Source organism: Arvicanthis niloticus, chromosome 2, assembly GCF_011762505.2.
Source record: "Arvicanthis niloticus isolate mArvNil1 chromosome 2, mArvNil1.pat.X, whole genome shotgun sequence".
Classification (NCBI taxonomy): domain Eukaryota; kingdom Metazoa; phylum Chordata; class Mammalia; order Rodentia; family Muridae; genus Arvicanthis; species Arvicanthis niloticus.
The window spans coordinates 36,176,699-36,195,662 of NC_047659.1; the positions used below are offsets into that span (position 1 = coordinate 36,176,699).

The 18,964-nt window shown below is 39.7% G+C and overlaps 1 protein-coding gene across 15 annotated transcripts in view; it reads right to left on the minus strand.

Annotated features, from left to right (window-relative positions):
• The window catches only part of Baz2b (bromodomain adjacent to zinc finger domain 2B), a 291,302-nt gene that overhangs the window by 9,615 nt on the left and 262,723 nt on the right, over nt 1-18,964 (minus strand). For all 15 annotated transcript variants that reach the window (XM_034494127.2, XM_076928795.1, XM_076928797.1 and 12 more), the window contains 11 exons: nt 17,629-17,769; nt 15,723-15,977; nt 14,623-14,837; nt 13,237-13,311; nt 11,486-11,729; nt 9,667-9,729; nt 8,596-8,740; nt 4,483-5,135; nt 3,689-3,962; nt 3,362-3,517; nt 2,677-2,837 (listed from right to left, as the gene is read on the minus strand). In XM_034494127.2, coding sequence (XP_034350018.1) covers nt 2,677-2,837; nt 3,362-3,517; nt 3,689-3,962; nt 4,483-5,135; nt 8,596-8,740; nt 9,667-9,729; nt 11,486-11,729; nt 13,237-13,311; nt 14,623-14,837; nt 15,723-15,977; nt 17,629-17,769 — 2,382 coding nt within the window. The remainder of the gene's footprint in view (nt 1-2,676; nt 2,838-3,361; nt 3,518-3,688; nt 3,963-4,482; nt 5,136-8,595; nt 8,741-9,666; nt 9,730-11,485; nt 11,730-13,236; nt 13,312-14,622; nt 14,838-15,722; nt 15,978-17,628; nt 17,770-18,964) is intronic.

The following is an 18,964-nucleotide window of genomic DNA, read 5'->3' on the forward strand; positions in this document are numbered from 1 at the left end:
GAGAAGGACTTAGGATATACAGGAATGTCTTATATGAAAACAGTAATAACTTATAACAAGTCCTCCACATTCTAAAAGGGAAGCAACATTGCCAACTAATAGAAACCTGTAAGTTTGGTGTACTTTGATCTCTGCAAGGCCCTGGCAAGGCCGCATGTTGCACATGCACATCAAGATGACTGACGTCAAGTGTCACTTTAGAAAAGACCCTTTGCGCCAGTGTCCAAAGGCGCTTCATTTGATTAGTTCTGTTAAAAAACTGTATGAACAACTTAGTTGATTGCTATAAATCTGTAAGATTTAACTAGAAACAAAACAATGTTTTGGGTAACAGAGTCTGACAAAAGTAGCTCTGAATGCTGGAAAGTACACTCAGATAAAGCTAACAATAATAATATAATGAAAATAAATGCAAATTTTAGCTTTGATAGTTCAGCAACGAATCAGAAAAATATAGTATGTGAAAGAGGTTCAGGGATATTTTTGCTGTGGCTCAGACTCACTACAGTCTATGGATGGTGGGGCAGTAACCACTGCTAGCAGTTCAGTTAGATGTAACAGAGACAAAGTCAGACTAAGGACAGAAAATCCCATGCAAACCTGTGTGCATCTCCATATACAATTACAGACTCAACAGCTGAGAGAGGCTACAGATCCTCATGGTTTGCAGGAAACGCAAGGGCCTTAAAAACTACTTCTGAGGGCTCATGATAAAGGGAAAACAAATAGGAGACAGGAGAGCTACCTAGGGGATGGGAAGTAACAGGACTCTAGCATACTCAACAACCAAGACTAGGGTCAGACTTTCCTACAATGTACAAAGAAAACATCAACATTGTTAAAATGCAAATGAATATATTATAGACCAACATTACGGTTTAATGTGCCTTCATAATGCCAAGCTCTTTGGGCTAAAAATATTTTCTTTTTAAGAAAAATACACGCACACACACACACACACACACACACACAATTAAGTCTTCAACAGATACTAAAACATTTCATTATTACTTTTACCACTTTTTCATCACTTAAAGACAATTCAAGACTAATAAAATTATAATTCACTTCTCAGAATATTATAGCACCATTTACAACTAGCTTAATAACAACGGGATGCTAAGGCGCCCCACTTGAACAGCAAATTCCGCTCATTTTAGCTGCCGAGAATTCTAAATGTTTTAATACAAACATTGGCATGAAAGCCAGCAATAAGGTAGGGTCAAGCCACCCAGTGTGACTGTTCCAGGCCACACTCTAAACTTGCGAGAGACACGCTTTTCCAACTCCTGGTCAGTCAATACTGGCAAATTAAAATAAGGATAAGGAAAATTAAAACCACACGAACAACAAGTAGTAACCGAGAGAGGGCAAAGTCAGAGTGTGGAAAGTAAGATACGGTGTGCTGGAACTATACTCAGTACATAGGAAAAACCCTCTGACATTTCCTGGGCCCACAGCCTGATAATTGGTCTTCATGGCAGTAATATTGTGTCACCGAGACAATTTAAATTACATTCATTATTCTCGGTTTAAGGAGGCAGTGAAAGGCATAAACTAACGGATCCAACAAACATGTTTAAAAAATTATGGCACTAAATGGAATAATTTTCACTTCTCCAGAAAATTAACTTGTGTGGAAGAGTTCCTTTGTTGAGGATGCCAGACGAATGAGGCATGTGGACAGCGCGCAGATGAGGAGGAGGAGACACGCTGTTTTACAGCACAATAGTTTGAGGAGGTGATACATTTGCTAGTAATTATGTTCCTGGCAAAAAAAAAAGGGATATCATATTAGCTCTGGAAAACGACAGAACTGGGAGACCTTCAGAACTAATTATGAAGAAAAATTATGAAGCAAAATTTGAATTTATTGGGCAGGACAGGATTATGCTGTACATTTTCCTTCTGAATAAAGCATAAATAGCAAGTAAAGTGACATACGAGTCCCCAGTTTTCGAAACCTCTGCAGGTTCCTCTGTTTAGTCAACACGCAGATGCTACCTAGTGGAGCAACCTTCTCACTGCTCTCTTTCTAAGCCTGAGCATCACGTGTGGCAGGAAGAGCCTTCCTCTGTTCTCTCAGCTCTGATCACTGCTGTGACATGCCACATCCCTCAGATAAAGACTGATGAGCTTGCATACATGTGTTCAAGGTGTGTCTGCTTTGTTAGAACACGAACCCTAATATGTCTGTATTGCCTTTGAACTTAAACTGTACAATGTAAAATTGTGACATGCAACACAGTTATAAATAAGGAGATTCTTGGTCTTCCATGAGACACCACAGTAGGACTCTGATAAGATTTACAGAGAAAATTGTATTTCTGATGGTGAAAACAAAAATTCCCTTGAGGTAAAGAACTCCACACGAGAAAAGAGTTCTGTGACTCCACTGAAGAGACAAGGAGCTGTAGGAAACCTCAGAGACTATACAGCTCAAACAGCCAAGTCTGCACACATTCTTTGCCACTTAAGTGATGACTGGAGGATTATTTACATTGAGCCTGCTTCCTTACCTGTAAGATGGGAGAAATTCACTCAGGACTGTTTTGAGAATTAAATGAAATAATGTAAAAAGATCTAGTACAATGACAAAGCTTCTACTACACATATAATCAAAATGAATTACCTTCCATTATCCTAACCACAGATTTTATGGCACGCCAGCTTTACCTTCACTTGCAAACTTGCTGATGCGACCCTCCGCTCCAGGTCCTCTACCTGCTGGAGAATGCTCAGGTCCAGCTCCATCGCTTGCTCTTCTACTGACCAGTTCTCCACTATATCGCGGGTTACCTGATTTTCTTCATTTTCGTTTAATTCAATAATAGCAACTACATTTGAAAAGAAATGAGCTATTAAATTTATTTTTCTAACCCATCCACAAAATGATTTCTTCCTCTAAACAAGTAAAATGCTAGGGACCCTATGTATATCAACTCCTTAAGATATACAAATGTACTTATGCACATGCAGGCAGTTCACTGCTAAGTAGGAAATCACCAAGACACATAAGATGGTATGTGGATAGGTGCTAAAAATGATAAGTAATACAATTAGAGAAAAGCAATTAGCCACTGTTAAGCAAGATCTAAGTACTAGTGTGTGTGTATACTGGAGAGATTCCTCAGCGGTAATTGTTCATCCAGGACTTCAGTTTGGTTCCCAGCATGAAAACTAGGTGCCACCTGTAATTCGAGCTCAGGGGATCCAATACCTCTGGCCTATGCATATACATATCCATACCAAGAATTAAAAATAATTTGAAAAACAAAAATGTAGAGACATATGAAAACATTTTAGGGTAAAACAAAGAATTTTCATAGTCAGATAGAGTAGAAATCTCTTGGGCACATACCGTCCTTATTCTTGACACAGGCTTGGGTAATATAATCCAAGTGCTTCTGTATTTGCTTTTGCAATGCCTTTTCCCGTATCCCTCGGAGATGCAGCACTTTGAGCAATGTCTTCAGGTCCTCGGGGTCAATGATTCTCCACCAACCAAACTGCATTTCTATGTCAAGACAGTACATATATGCCTTACACGATTTTGAATGGGAAATAGTGGCAGAAAGCAAATCTCAGGATTTTTTAGCCACACAAATCCATTGCAGATACATTTATAGAAGAGGCACTGTCACCACGAGATACGGTAAGTGACTGCAGATCAGAGTGTTATACCTACCTTCTGGGATAGGTTTTGGACTAGGAAAATCTACTGGTTTTGCTACTTCAACAGCTGCTGGCTGAGCTATGGAGGCCTTTTCAGCTGGAGGGACTGGAGAGTCACTTTTACTTGAAGCAACACTGGAAGTCAAGAATGAACTACTATTTCCTTCTGGCAGTCCCAACCCTGAGCTGAGACCAGACAAGGGTGATGTAAATGGGACACTGGAAGTGAGAACACCAGCAGGCCACCCACAGAACTGAAGTCCCATCATAGACACACCACTTTTCACCTGTAAAACAAAACATTTCAAACTCAGATTAGGGTTCTGGGGGTAAGGGTATCTGCTACTAGGTCTGATGGCCCAAGTTCTGTCCCTGGGACCCACATGATGAAAAGAACCAACTCCTGCAACTCTGATACATTAATAATAAAACATAACATTTAAAAAACAGAATACCAATTAACCTACAGAGGTGGAGGAATGTTTAGAAAATTTTTTTCAAATTCTGAAACTATATTTACTAGAGAAAACCTAACTACATTAGCAACAATGTTAACTTTCATGTTATATCTGTTCCCTAAGAGTAATTACATGTTAGTTATCCTGCAACTGTAATGAACTGAATATTAAGGTCAACTTAGATACTGGTTAGACATTAGCAGTGACAATGAAGCTTGGTGACAGAAATTCTGGCTGCTTCGGATTTCAGACGTGTTAGAATATCTTAACTGTGATGGGAAGATCTCTGTGAAGATCACTAACGGTTTAGTGAGGTGCTGTCATGGTGTGTCTTGTCAGCATTACTAACCTGAAGAGGTGACAGAGCAAATGGGTTCAGTCCAGTGGGGCTCTGAACAGAAGAGGGTCCGAGCAGCGTAGCTGGAGCCGGTGAAGACGACTTAGATGGTGGCTGAGACTGAGGAGTCACCGAAGTGGCGGACAGATCAGCATGGGTCAGGGACGTATCATCACAAGGTGTTTTTGGCAAAAGGCTAAACCACTGCCTGTTCTTTTCAGTCAGTGTTTTTAACAGCTGGTCATTGGGGAGAGGGCTGTAGAACTTCCCACAACTACCAGAGCCTGAGCTAAACAGACTGGTGTCTGTCTTTCCCACGGGGCTCTGTGCTGCCGCTGAGGGAATGCTCCCCAGTGGATGCCTCCCGCTGTTCTGATGAGACAGTGGACCCCCGTTTGTACTAACATTCACTTTTGGGGGGCTCATAACATCTGACTCAGGAGGCATTTTAGCTACCTCCAAAAGCTTGCTTAACTTGGAGAAAGAGCCAGGTTTCTGAAGAAACAGATTTGTGTTATCTTTCTCTTTTGGGTCATCTTTCTGCTCACAGTGATCTCTAGTGGAACAGTTTAAAGTATCCGCAGAAGTCTCGAATACTTCTTCTTTGATCTGGAGACTCTCTGCCTTTTTAAGCTTTTCTTTTTCTTTTGCAATTTCTTCTAGGCCTACAAAAGTGAAAGATGCTAATAAAGTAAGCGATTACACAACAAACCACTGTTGGAGTTAAACTTTATTATTCACGAAATCATATATGTATATATCATTATGCATATATGTGTGTGTGTGTAAGCAAAGTTCTGCATTATCTTATATCTTGCATGTTTCTCTTTTCTATGGATTTTTTCACTCATTAGACACTTGGTATATATTCTAGAAAAATTAAACTATAGGGGTGATAGCTCAGTAAGAATGTCTGCTGTGCACCCACATAAAGAGCAGGCACATGTGACCATGCATGTGTGAAATCAAGTGTTGGAAGACAGAGTAGCTCAGGAGTCTGCAGCCAAGACAGGTTAGCAGAAACAGTGAGCTCCTTGTTCAGTCAGAGACCCTAACTGAAGGCAATAAAATTAAGAGAGGTAAAGAAAGACACCCAATGTCCTCCGGCTTCTACATGCATGGCACAGACACACATACAGCACATAACTCTGTCCTTCAATCACATATACACAAAATTCAGCAAAGTCTACAAAGGTCCAATCATTAAAAAACAAAGTCTGTACTGTAAAATCCACTGGATCCGCATAACATTCCAAGAAAGCTCGTTGTGAACCTCTCAGCCTATGTAATCTGAAAAAGGGAACCCAATCTAGACTTAGCTGTTTAAATTAATTGAGACTATATAAACATTTGGAAATATCAATAAATCTATAACTACATCATAAATTTTTTTTACATCTATGTAATTCTATGGATGACATCATGACTGATCTGCTGAGAGACCAAGCAGAGTGTAACTACCCACTATTAACAATAAGTATTTTCATTTCTTTTTATGTTGTGTATTTTCATTTCTTTTTATGTTGTGTATTTTCAGGTATGGATTTTTTTTCAGATCTATTTTCGTGGGCAAATTCTTTAAAATATGCAACTTCAGCTATATACTTTTAACAGTTCTTAAAGCATATTGTCCAAGTGTCCCCTAGAAAGTTTGGATCAACTGTACACCAAATACACTCACACAAGAAACACATGAGGGCAGCTATTCTCCTACATCCTCAACAAAACTGAATGCTAGCAATAACTTTTTTGTTTTCACCAATACCTAGGAGGTAAAAAACTATCCTGGATCACATCTAATCACTAGTGGAATAAATATCCTATTGTGGTTTATTATTTCTTCTATGACTGATCCAAAGATGGTTTTTAAGAACTCTTAAAATGATAAATCTAATAATTTATTCTATCATAAAAGCAACAGCCTTTCAGGTTAAAATGTTCAGTCATGAAGAGTGTAAAGCCATTCTGCCTGTCTCTCAACCTTACTTCTCCTCAACAGTAGTCGTCATGTTTAATCCACTCTTCATATGTATAGCTTCCTTCTAGAAGTTACACACACCATTCAGTATCTAGCTTCTGGTGTTCATCTTTTTCATACTTATTTCTCATCTGAATAGCTTCTTTGGAGACACATCTGTTTACGTCCATTTTACATTGTTTGTATGCATGTATGTATACATATGTGTATGTGTATACTACTTATGGTTTGTAGTACTGCATAAATAGAATCTGTAAACTCCTCTGAAATGTAGGATAGAATCTCAAGTCCTTACTAAGGCCTCAGCATTCTACAAGATCTAACAGAAAACCCCTGTAATCTCCACACCATTGGCCTTTCTCCCACTTTCTGCTTCCCAGTGTGTGAAGACTTTTCTTCAGGCCCTTTGTCCTTACTGATCTCTTGCAGGATAGTATTCTACCTACTGGTTCTTGGCCTTCATGTCTCCAAGAGCTGTGTCTGACCATCCGATGTGCACTAGGTTTCTCCCGACTCTTCTTGGAATATCGTCCTTTACTGCTTCCTTTAGCGTTCACCATTAAACACACTGATCTATCTTTAATCCTCCCCTTACGTGTCCAGTGGACTTCAAGTCAACAAGCTCTCCTTACCATGCGGCTGCTATAAAATAATGGCTCAGTAAGTATTCCAGCGATGGCTCTGAAGGATGGAGTTAGAGCCATGGCTATAGTGCGGTCACAGTGCTGCTGTGGCATCACAGGGTACCTAGGTTCAGTCCCTCAGAGTGTGGGGGTATTTAATTCTCTCTGAAGCTCTAGTGAGAGCATCCCATGGCAAGAGGCATCATGAGCTTCATTTTGACCATCTGCCTGACACTGAGTGTATCATTTGTCACCAGGTCTCTATATAAACATTTGAAAGCACCCACATCCTTCTCCTAATTTAGCTTCAAATTGGAATTAATTCTATAGATCATACTAATTCTTCTGAGCAGCTCAGACAGGTTAGGGATGAATCTGTGAAATAACCACTTGATCCAAGTCCTTGCTGGCCGTGAGCTCCCCCTCACAGAGTGTCACCTCCTCAGCCATGTTTGGGTCAGAAAGAAAATGTATAGAAAAAGGATGTGTCTGGAAAGGCACAGGTGTTCCTCCAAGGGAAATGATCACAATCTGCGCTCGCTCTCTCTCTCTCTCTCTCTCTCTCTCTCTCTCTCTCTCTCTCTCTCTTAGATGTTGAGAGTTTACACAAAGCTTTTATTTAAAAACAGTGGTTCATAATAACAAGTGCTTTGCTTACACTTTCTACTGTCTCCTATATGGCTGATCAATTCTCTCCCCACTACAGAAGACCGACTCTGTCCTTCTTTCCCCAGTTCTTGCTATGGCACAGCCCAAGGTCTCAAACTCTCAGGTGACAGGATTATAGAAATGAGCTACAGTGCCTGGCTATGGCTTGTTCTTTATGTAACGTTGTGCCTCTTTAAGAAGACATGTGCTGAAAGAAGTTTTAGCCTCTATGTACCAAATGAGTCAAGAGCCACACCCTGGGATTTACTAGTGTGGACACAACCCTTCTGCCCTATCAGGACTTTGACACTCAGTAGTACTAAGTAAGCTAGGGTGTTGTGAGAAGCTGAGCTCAACAGCTTTCCTAAACACAGATTTGAAGCTGGATCGTGTGGTTCATGGAATGGAATGGTTTCAAGATCAAATATCGAAAATGAGTGGTGACACAAAACCCAAGGAACAAAATTAGATGCTCACAAATTCCCAAATATGAACAAGATTGTAAACTGAAATGAAGACCTGACACTTAATGTTCTGCGATTCTGATAGGGTGATGTCTGCTGTGAAGGAAAGAGCATAAGCCACAGGCTCAAGGTCTGACACTGAGAGGAAGAGAGACCCTGCAGCAGACTCCTAAGAGTACTGGCGTGAGGGTCGCTGCCTGCAGTACAAGACTCACATGTGCTCGGCAGCAAAAGAAAAGCCACGGGCATGAAGGAAGCCCAGACCAGTGGAGGTGGCTTCAGGAGAAGAGGGACTGAATATTCATTACGCTCAGTCATAAAGCAGTCTTGATTAAGGAAGGACATAGACACAGAAGCAGTGACAAGCTTTTAAGAAAACACAATATCCCATTTAGGAGTCAGTAGTTCCTACCTTCACCACTTTCCATGCCTTCTACAAAAATCCCTCCACACTGAGGAAGAATCCAGTATCTGCGTCGGTAACGATCCTGACCAAACATCATGGAGCGTAGTGAGTGAGAAGCATCAAAGAGCTTTCGTCTGTACTGGCTCTGTTGCTGTGGAGAAGCCATCCACATGATTACATCACAGACACTGAGTGCCTCACAGGTCCACAAAGACACTTTACATTCACTGCACCATCCTACTGCTCAGCAAAGGAGGAAACGTTACACTCCCAATACAAGGATGGTTCCAACACAAACAAGGACAAGAGAGCCTCAGGTTCAAGTAGGGCTTCAACGCTAAGTCTTAGTTACCAGGATCTTCTTAACAAACTGTGATTGCTTATGCCATCCAACAGTACTAAGACAAGGCAAATAGGCCAATTCCAGTGTATTATTGCCAATAACACTTTAGTTAATCGTGCCCACATTTGATTAGCTTTACATACATGCTTCGTCAACAACGACTAATTTCTGACATACAGCCATGGGTTAAACAATGAAACAGTAGAATACAGGCATCTCACAGTATTTAAAAACTAGCTGTTCTGCCATGAGTCTGAAGGAGGGAGGGCTCCGAGGGAGGAAGAAATGATGCAATTATATTATCATTGCAACCTCTCCACACATTTTTCTTATAAAAAGACTCATTTTAAGTTGTATTAATGACACTGAAATACAGAATATAATTTCAAATAATAAATAGATAAGTATAGTTTATAAATCTAATGTAAATTACACATAAATATACAAATAACCAAACTATTACTATGAAATACACAGAGATTTGAGTAGTAAGTTACTTTAAAGTAACAACTGAAGCACCAAAAATACTTCAAAATTTGGATAAGCATAATGCCTTCAGAGCCTTCGAACATTAGCGCTGAGCCTGTGAGGCGTATGTGAGGACTTGTCCAGAGTTATTCTGTTTAACCGCTTACTGAAAGCGTGCTTTTACTTAGCAGTCAGAAAAGCCAACCCCATCCAACGTGGATTTTAGAACACTGTACACAAAACAGACACAAGTCTGAAGCGCTTACTTTGCTCAGTTTTTCAATCTGCTTTTCTAGTTCCTCAACACTGGCTGTTTGGTCACCTTCATCCTAAGGATAACAAAGCACAGGGTTATTTACCTGCTAGACAGTTTCATTCTCTAACCATCAAATACACAAATGTATCAAACTCACACACACACGTACAAACACAGACCCACACATACATTTATAGATAAAGTAGTAGACGAGGCATGTACAGGATGTTTTTCTGTTTCTGTCTGCAGCGCTGTGGGCTTTACAGATGCTGTATAAGTATCTCAACACTGTGCTGTGCCCTCCAACCCAGCACTGTTTTAATGGTAGTGCTTATTAAAGATAAAAGTGAGGGCTGGACCCGTCAATTAAGTTTTGATATTCCTTTGGGCATCTTTTCCTGACATTTCTTGCAATAAAAAGCATTATTTTTCAAAAGCCACAGCCACTCATGCATGTACAACAGAAAAGACTCTACCTAGTGAATGGAAGAGAAAGGAGGAAAGACTTTCATAGTTTTATCATCATCTATTATTTATATACTTCTTACCAAAGTCCAGGGACAGAGTTATTCTGGTTGTTACATCTGAACTAAAAGTAATATGAATTCTAACTGGGATAAAAGAAACTTCAAAAGGGTAAGAGACCCCAAACCCTTAAAAATATATAACTCTCAAATAGATCCTTATGTGTTGATGTAAAGAGATCTTTTGACAAGCAAAGCAAATGTTTGAGAATTTACTAAAGCAAAAATCGCAATCCAATCAATAGAAAATTGGAATAAGGTAACAAAACAGTGATGCACCAGCTAAACGTAACCCCTCCAACTTTGCAGTTCATAAGGAGACAATGCCAAAACACACTGCTCTCAGCATGGTGTGGCTGTCCCCAGACACTCTTTTCTATGTTTCCCCCCAGCTCATGTCCACCCCAACACATAAGTCTCAGCTAATGGGTTCCGAATGCTTGTGGGAACTGGCTCCTCCAAATGTTCTTCGTGGACATGTTCCACACACTGTGAACATCTTCCCTATCATACCAATTAACATTCGATCACTCTATTCTGTATCTTAAAAAGAGAAAAAAGAAAACCCAAAGCAACTAAACTTCTTCACTAACTGTGAGGATTCAGTGCTGTGTGCATCTTCTACTAAAGCTTCCAGAAACTAATGTCGGACATATACATCATTTTCAGTAAGCCTGATAAAAACCTTTAGGGCAAGATCAGTGAGCAAGTATAGCATGGTGTGTCAGCCGTGTGAGAGAGAATATCTGAAAATCCGTCTACAAAGCTCCAGGGAGAACTTAAGGGGTGACAACAGCCATGTGTCCCTAACAGCAGGGATCCATTCACAGCAACATACCATTAGTGATTTCATTACTTGAGTTATCATAGAGAAGACTGACACAAAGCAAGACACCAAACAATGTTATCAGGTGATACAAGCCTAGGGGACCATTGTCAGACGAATCTGCACACACAAACCACACCCAGTTTCTCTACTTCAGTCCAAGTTTCTTTCCATATACAGCCACGTTCCTTAATTACTACAAACCAATTTAAGAGACAAATACAACAGCACCTTCAGGCTGGGAGCATGGCATGGACAAGCCTGGTTGTGGGAGGGGAGGAAGAAGAAAGAGGAGGAGGAAGATGAGGATGAGGAGGATGAGAAGAAGAAGAGGGGGAAATTTTCAGATGAAAAAACTTGGGCAAGTAAATGTTACAAACTGAATTCAAATTACAGGCCCATGACCTTCAATTTCATGCTGCTTTTTGGCAGGTTCGCTGTTCCTGTTCACTCCTATATGTAAACCTGAACTTAATTACCTCATCTTCACAGATATCGGTCTTCTTCCCTTTTTTGTCATCTTTATCTTCATCATCTTCCTCATCCTCATCAGCTTGGTCATCGCTGTCATCATCGTCATCGTCATCATAATCACTGTCACCTCCCTTCCTTCTCCGCTTGCGTCCTGGATTGGGCGTGCCCAAGGGATGTTGCTCTTCCCCGAGATCAATGCCTCCTGAAGCATCTCTCTTGCCTGTCTTCTTGGCATGTATTATCCTAAGCCTTTAAACATCAAAAGACACAAAATAAAAAGCTACTCTTGTTGCTGTTAAGATAATAATTTGTATGAGGTTGATGCTAGGCTGTCTAACTAAGTATGACCAACACTTGATGTCTGAACTGAGTCTTAGTAGCTCAGCTGGCCTAGAAATTTGTGATTCTCCTGCTTTTGCCTCCTAGGTGCTGGGATTACAGACACGCAGTGACACATCTAGATCATAATGTGAGTCTTAAACAAGAAGAAAATTGTACTTGTGTGGTAAGTAATATATCAATGGCAGTAAAAAAATCAATTAGAAAAAATTAAGACATGTTTCCACAAGTTAAGGAATATATAAAGCTCTATGAATTACCTTTTGGTAATTAGAACATGGTAGACTAAGAAAACTCTGGAAGCTGAGATGAATAACACCAACAATGTTCAAATGATACTTCCTAATTTCTTTTTTTCAATAATTCATTAATATTTTTATTTCATTTGCATTGGTATTTTGCCTGCACGTCTCTCTGTGTGAAGGTGTCAGATTCCCTGAAACTGGAATTACAGACAGCTTTGAGCTGTCATGTGGGTGCTGGGAATTAAACTAGAGACCTCTGGACGAGCAGCCAGGGCTCTTAACCACTGAGCCATCTCTCCAGTCCCCAGTGTTTCCTTATTTCTATACTGTGTACCAGACTAAATTTTAGTTCAAATTGCTGCCAAGAAACTAATCTTATAATTTTTTTTAAAATTAAATTTTTTCATTTTCATTTTATGTGTTTTATCTGAATGCGTGTGCACTATGTGAGTAGTTAGTGCCTACAGAGGTCAGAAGAGGGCGTCAGCTGTCCTGAAATGGATTTACAAATGGTTGCAAACCACCATGTAGGTGCTAGGAATTGAACTCAGGTCCTCTGCAAGAGCAATAAGCACTCCCAAGCACTGAGCCATCTTTCTAGCTCCAGAACTGTTCCACCTCTTTGTTTGTTTTACTTTGAGGAGGGGTACAACTATATAAGCCAGGGTGGTCTTAAACTCTGGGTCTTCCTGCTTCACCTTTCCAAATGCTGGGACTACAGGGACACATCATATGCTGTGAGAACGAGTCTCTTTTACAGTTAATAAATGTACTGTTATTTGCTTCCTGACTGAAGAATAATTAAATTTTAATGTTCAATAATTGTTCTTAAATTTTGTAGAGGCAGTTTTAATAAAAACTCATTAAGAAAAAGCATAGTCTCAGGTATCAGTTAAGACAAAAGCAATATGGTAGCAACAACAGTAGAAAACGTGGTGGCTCAGTTTCAGAGAGAAAAAGCAGAAGACCTCTTTTATGTTAGAAGTGTGAGTTCACTGAATCTAATTCTATTTTTTTTTTTTTTTGTCTGCTATAGACTCTGAACCAAAGTTTTATTAATTGTAGATTTCATCATTAGTTTACTCTTCCAGATAAAGCAGTCTGGTCAAGGGTTTAAAGTTCCGTCTTTCCAGCCCACAGGCTGCCTGGAGCCTAGCACTGCATGAACTTACTTGCGGAGTTTTCCTTCCACCATCCATTTATCTCTTCTCAAGTTGGACATGTACTCAATGTTCTTGTCAATCTCACTGCCAATACAAAAATGTGTGAAAAGATCAAATCCATTTATGCAAGGCATAGTTTAGTAGGTAAAATGGTACACACAACATCATTCCACTTCTACACAGCTTTATGCCGACATGCACATTTACTGTAAGAAGCAACCATGTCTTCATTGGCTACGATATTGCTATTAGGAAATTTCCTTTGGCTTCTACTTCAAAAATAGAGCATTGTAATACCATTTCACAACTGCTCATAAAATCAGCATTCTGTAGTTGGTATATATCTAAGGAGTGATCATTTCCAATTTCAGCTTGGAAATGAGGACATACATGAATGTCTATATAAGTATGTACACTTACTTGTGCACAGGGAACACCCCTTTACACATGTGCAAATGGAAACTAAAAATGTGGTGCTGGGTAGTGGTGACACAATAGTGGTGCCTTTATTCTTCTGAAACGGAAAACGTTGGTGCTCTCAGGCATTGAGTTTGCCCGTGTGTACAAATGTTCTGAAGAGCCACTCAGCATTGGTACTGTTATCATGCTTATGCATAGTGAACTAAGTCCCTCAGTCGAAGCCTACGTATTAGGACATTCGTGAAAATATTCCCAAAGAAGACAAAAAGTAAGTAACAATTATGTTACTATACCATAGCTAAGATGTGGACAGAAATTTTAATATGCCCACCAACGGTACAAATTAATGGCACCAAACACTCACAAATGCCTTTTTTAAAGGTAAAAGACTAAAAGTAACATAATTCAAATTTTTAAGCAAATGAAGAACAAGCACCTGAAACTCCAGAACTTGAAATGCTAACTGTTTATTCACAAAAAGTACTAGAGTACCAGATGAACTTGGAATCTTAAATGAGGTTAAATATTTTCTAAAAAGAGGTATAAGCTAATTCACTGACAAGCTAGTAATGTCAGGTTACAGTAGCACATAACCAAATAGGTGACTGAGTCAGTCTATGAATCTCTAAGAAAAAATGGATCCTCAAAGATGTCAAGGAGGAGAAGTTCTGGACAGCTATACTGGTTCTGGATTCCAGCACTATACCAAACAATAAAGCAAAATTTCCACTACATGAAAAATTAGCAAAATGCTTAAACATCACAGGTCATAAAGACTATAGATTCCATATATAAAGAATGATCATTGTTTTCAATAGAGCACATAGAAATAAACTGATATAGTATTGGTGGCCATCTCTAAATGATGATTTATGATTCTGACTTTTTTCTTGGTACTAGTCTGTAACTCCAAATTTTCTATATGCAATCTGTATGTTTCCCTGTGATATTCAACACAGGAGAGAACTGACTTACCTCACCACACTCTTGCTGCACGCCAGCTCATTAATGAGGAAGGCCAGGATGGAAGCCTTCTGTGCTGGAGTGTGAGCCTGGAAGGCTTTAGTCTTGAGGCTCTCAGTCAACTCTGTCTGTCCACAGTGGGCTTCCATGAAAATCTGCAAAACCTCGGACACATTGTCTCGATTCACACCAACATTCAGCAAGTGTTCTCCCAGAGCTGTTTTTGCCTATGAAATTTGGCATTTTTATCAATGTTTATCATATTCATTCATGAAAAAAATAATGTTAAAATATCAGTTTAAATTCTCTAGGTGTTACTGATAGGACTTTATCACAGATTTGGAGTGGAGATACAAACAGACAAAATGATAAGATAAATATTTGAGTGTTCACTCTGTTCTGTCCTCTTATTAAGCCCTTACTTAACTCAGGTACAAAGAAGAACTTGAACATAGGCAGAAAACAGATGACAATCAAATTAATCAAGTATTCTTTGTCTCCACAGATGCTTTCTAACTACTGGAAGAGTGAGGATGGCCAGAGGCACCGTGACTATTTTCTCCTTTTATGCACAGCACATGTTTTATAGGTGAAGTCAACAACAGGCATACAGGGAAAAGCACTGCATCTGGAAGCTCACTCTTCTACAGTCTCATCTAGAGCAAAGCTCCCTTGAAAGTGCATGTGAGTAGGAGGACAGACAGCTGGGAACAAGGAGTCCCTCTGACCACTACAGAGTCAACACCGTGACCTATCACAGCAACTGACAAAGGAAAATTTAGAATAAGCATGCAAGTTCTAAGTCCTTCATAAATTATGAATTCTGTTTTTGACATACATCACTGGAGTGTTTCCTTAAATTGACTGGATTCTGCCTATAGCTAGAGCAATGGAGAGTAACTGAGAGACAGCCTGGTCCATATTCTTAAGGTCTAACAAGATTCTTCTACATTTGTTAATTGCAAACTATTATAAATCTACATTAACTCCAAGACATACAGGGAAACATGAGATAAAGAGAAATCTACACAGTCTTCTGGCACTATGAAAGGTAACTAGAAATGCACGGAGAGTACAAACTTAAAACGGTTGGGTATAGTTTGGATTTTTACCTTGTATCCTGTAATTAGACCTGGATCACATACAGCAGCTGAGAGGAGCCTCACAAGCAAGTCTTGTACTTCACCCATGCTGTCCCCTATATTTAGCAATCCCTCTTGAAGAACACTGAGGTTGGGAACATCAACATTCACATCAAAGCCCAAAACTTTACCAAAGTTTCGTAAGAACTGCACCACCATGAGACAGTCTGAAAATGTGGTTCCAGAGAGCACAAGTCCCGGGATGCGAGGCCACTCTGGCAAGGGCTGTAAGAAAAACACAGGGACAAGTTTAAAAGGTTTACAAATTAAACCAGGACTTTATTTGTATACACAGTATTATGTATGAATTCAAGTATATGCACACATGTTGACACTAAGTGCCTTCCTCGGTTGCTCTCTACCTTACTAAAGATGTATCTATCATCTATCTATCTATCTATCTATCTATCTATCTATCTATCTATCTATCTATCTGTGTTGCATGTGTGTGGGTATGTGCGTGCAACAGTTATCTGTCTGTCTGTGTTGTGTGTATGTGAGTATGTGCATGCAACAATGTGCCTGTGGCAGTCAGAGAACAACTTGCAGAAGCAGATTCTCTCCTTCTATCATATGGGTTCTGGAGGATCAAATTCAAGTTGCCAGGCTTGATTGCAAACACTTTCTCATTGAGAAATCCCACCAGCCATTCCCCAAGTTTATTGTAAGCACTTCATTTTTTGAAACAGAATCTCTTACTAAACCCAGTGCTTATTAATTTGGCTAACCTGGCTGGCCAGAGAATTTCTTCCTCTTCTGTTCTGGGTTTAACTAAGTATATTTTAGATAATTCACAAGATTGAAGTGAAAAGAGAAAATAGCGTCCAGTTCGAATTTAAAAAGCCTGCTGACTGTAAGCTTAATAAGTGTGTTGGCTAACTTACAGGGAAAGACCCATGCTGGTTAGGAAAATGTAAACATCCAAACACATGAAACTAGTAAGTTTACATTAACGTTTATCTTAAAGCAGTTATGCTAACTAAACTGAATACAGACTCACACATATAGTGCAAGCCCTACAAGGCACTAAATGTTTGCATTAAGCATGCTACCAAAGGATATTGGACAAACCAGGGCAGCTGACAGAAGGCTATGGCAGAACCATCCATGCAGCGGTCATAGACCAGGCACAGTGATATAATGTGGGGCAGTTAAGAGACAGTACGCAATAGTCATATAGTCTACAAGCACCATATTTAGCTACATTTAAAATTAAGCATATTTCTACTCAAGTAGAGCATATCATGCTGGTCGTGGCAAAGCTGTGTTTGCTTGTGCGATTGTGGGAGGGAAAATGGGAGATTCCATGGCAGGCCAGAGTTTCTTGGATTTCAAGATGATCAGGGGCATGGCTTCCATAGCAGACAAACTGACTTCAACACACAGCTGCTTATGAGCTGTGCAGTCAAGGACAAGTTTCTTCTTTTGTCTGTTTTTCATCAATAAATGGAGACAAATAGGAGCTCCATGGGACTCTACTGAGAGCTAGATCAAAACTCGTCACTCAAGGGATTCATGTAGGTACTCAGCATGGTACCAAGCAAGTAGTAAATGCTCCCAGTAAAGGTTAGCTAACAGCTAACGTTCAGCTAACGTACTGGAGAATTCACAGATAAATCTAATTCACTTAGGTATCTATGAGCTGTGAAGACATCAAGCCTTTCTGTGTCTCAATGACTGCACAGTGTAAGACAGCCACGGAATATGTCTGCTTCTCTGACGTTTCCTTGCAGGTTTCTATGGCGTAGCTATGAAAACAAGTTTTCAGTGAGGCAATGGCCACCACAGGGACAGCTGACCTAGGCTTAGAAACTCATGGTTGTTCTGGAAAAGGAATCTGGTGAGAAAGCTGGAGGGATGCCGCGGCAGGAGTCACCTTTTGGTCTGCTAAGCACATGTCTTCCTTAGGTTTCTTTAGCTCCTTCGCCATTTCTAACTCCAATCTCCGCTGCTCTAGTTTGCGTTCCTTATTCAATCTTTTCTCATCACGTTTCTCTTGCTTCAATCGTTCTTTTTCCTTAAAGAGAAGATCATGCACGCAAGCATTTAATCCTTACAAGTGTTTGAAAACACTCTAGAGGATGTATTTCAACAGTGATCAGATTATTATTATTTCAATGAACAAAATCATCGTAGGAAGCCTAGAAACAAGTTTAGAACTACAGAGAAACACGATTTGCTTTGTTTACATTATTTCAACTTTTGGGTATGTTAAAAAGTCTGCACATGTGTGCAAGTCTGTGTAGCTCTGCATGGTTCTCCCCTCAGACTTACACTTCAGAGGCCCCGAGCTGAGTTATGGGCATTTACAGGATCCCTGATGTGGGTGCTGAGAACTGACCCTAGTCCTCTCCAAGAGCAGCATGCATTCGGAGCCACTGAGCCATTCCTTCATCACTGTCAGCTATTGAATTTTTAAACTGATCTTATTGTTGGTAATCATATTATATATCTTTAATATATAACAAAAAACTTTTAAATCTAAGGACTATATACACTTAATATTAGATTCAGTGAAGACTTCTGTTATTCAAAACTTGTTTGATCTTTTGTCTTTGTATGAAAATCTATGGCAATTAAGGCAAATGAGCATTAAGGTATCTGTAAAAGCGGAGATAACTGGTATCAGCACACTGTGGCTGCAGGCTGTGACAGGGAGTTTACAGTAAGAAGAGGACCTGAGTGTAAACTTGCAGAAGCAGCTCTTCAAGGGTGATTACCTAGTTTCAGAGCATCTGCAATAAAATACTTAGCTGTCATCACAAACAACAAAGGTAATGGCAAAGCATCACAATGTTTGGATAATATACAGAAACCACTATCTTTGATGTAGGGGATAACGCTATCGAAAGAAATTAAGAAACTACTCTATGTAACAGATGAAATACAAGTCTCATTTGTTTAGAGGAGAAATAACAATTGAAGGTTAGGAACACTGGGTCAGTGAGTAGAGTATTGTGTAATGTGAGGATCCGAGTTAAAATCCTAGGAATCAATGTAAAGCCAGAGCTGGTGGCATGTGTAGCTCATCCATTCGCACTTTACAGATACACTAGTGATAAGGTACCTTTGAATGCTTGAGATATGCATGGGTGACATTCATATCTATCGGGTATCAGTTGTGGCTTGGAATGTTTATGCAATTATAGAATAGATTAGAATGAAATTCACACTATTTTTTTAAAATGGAGATATTCTGGAAGTCAAAAAAA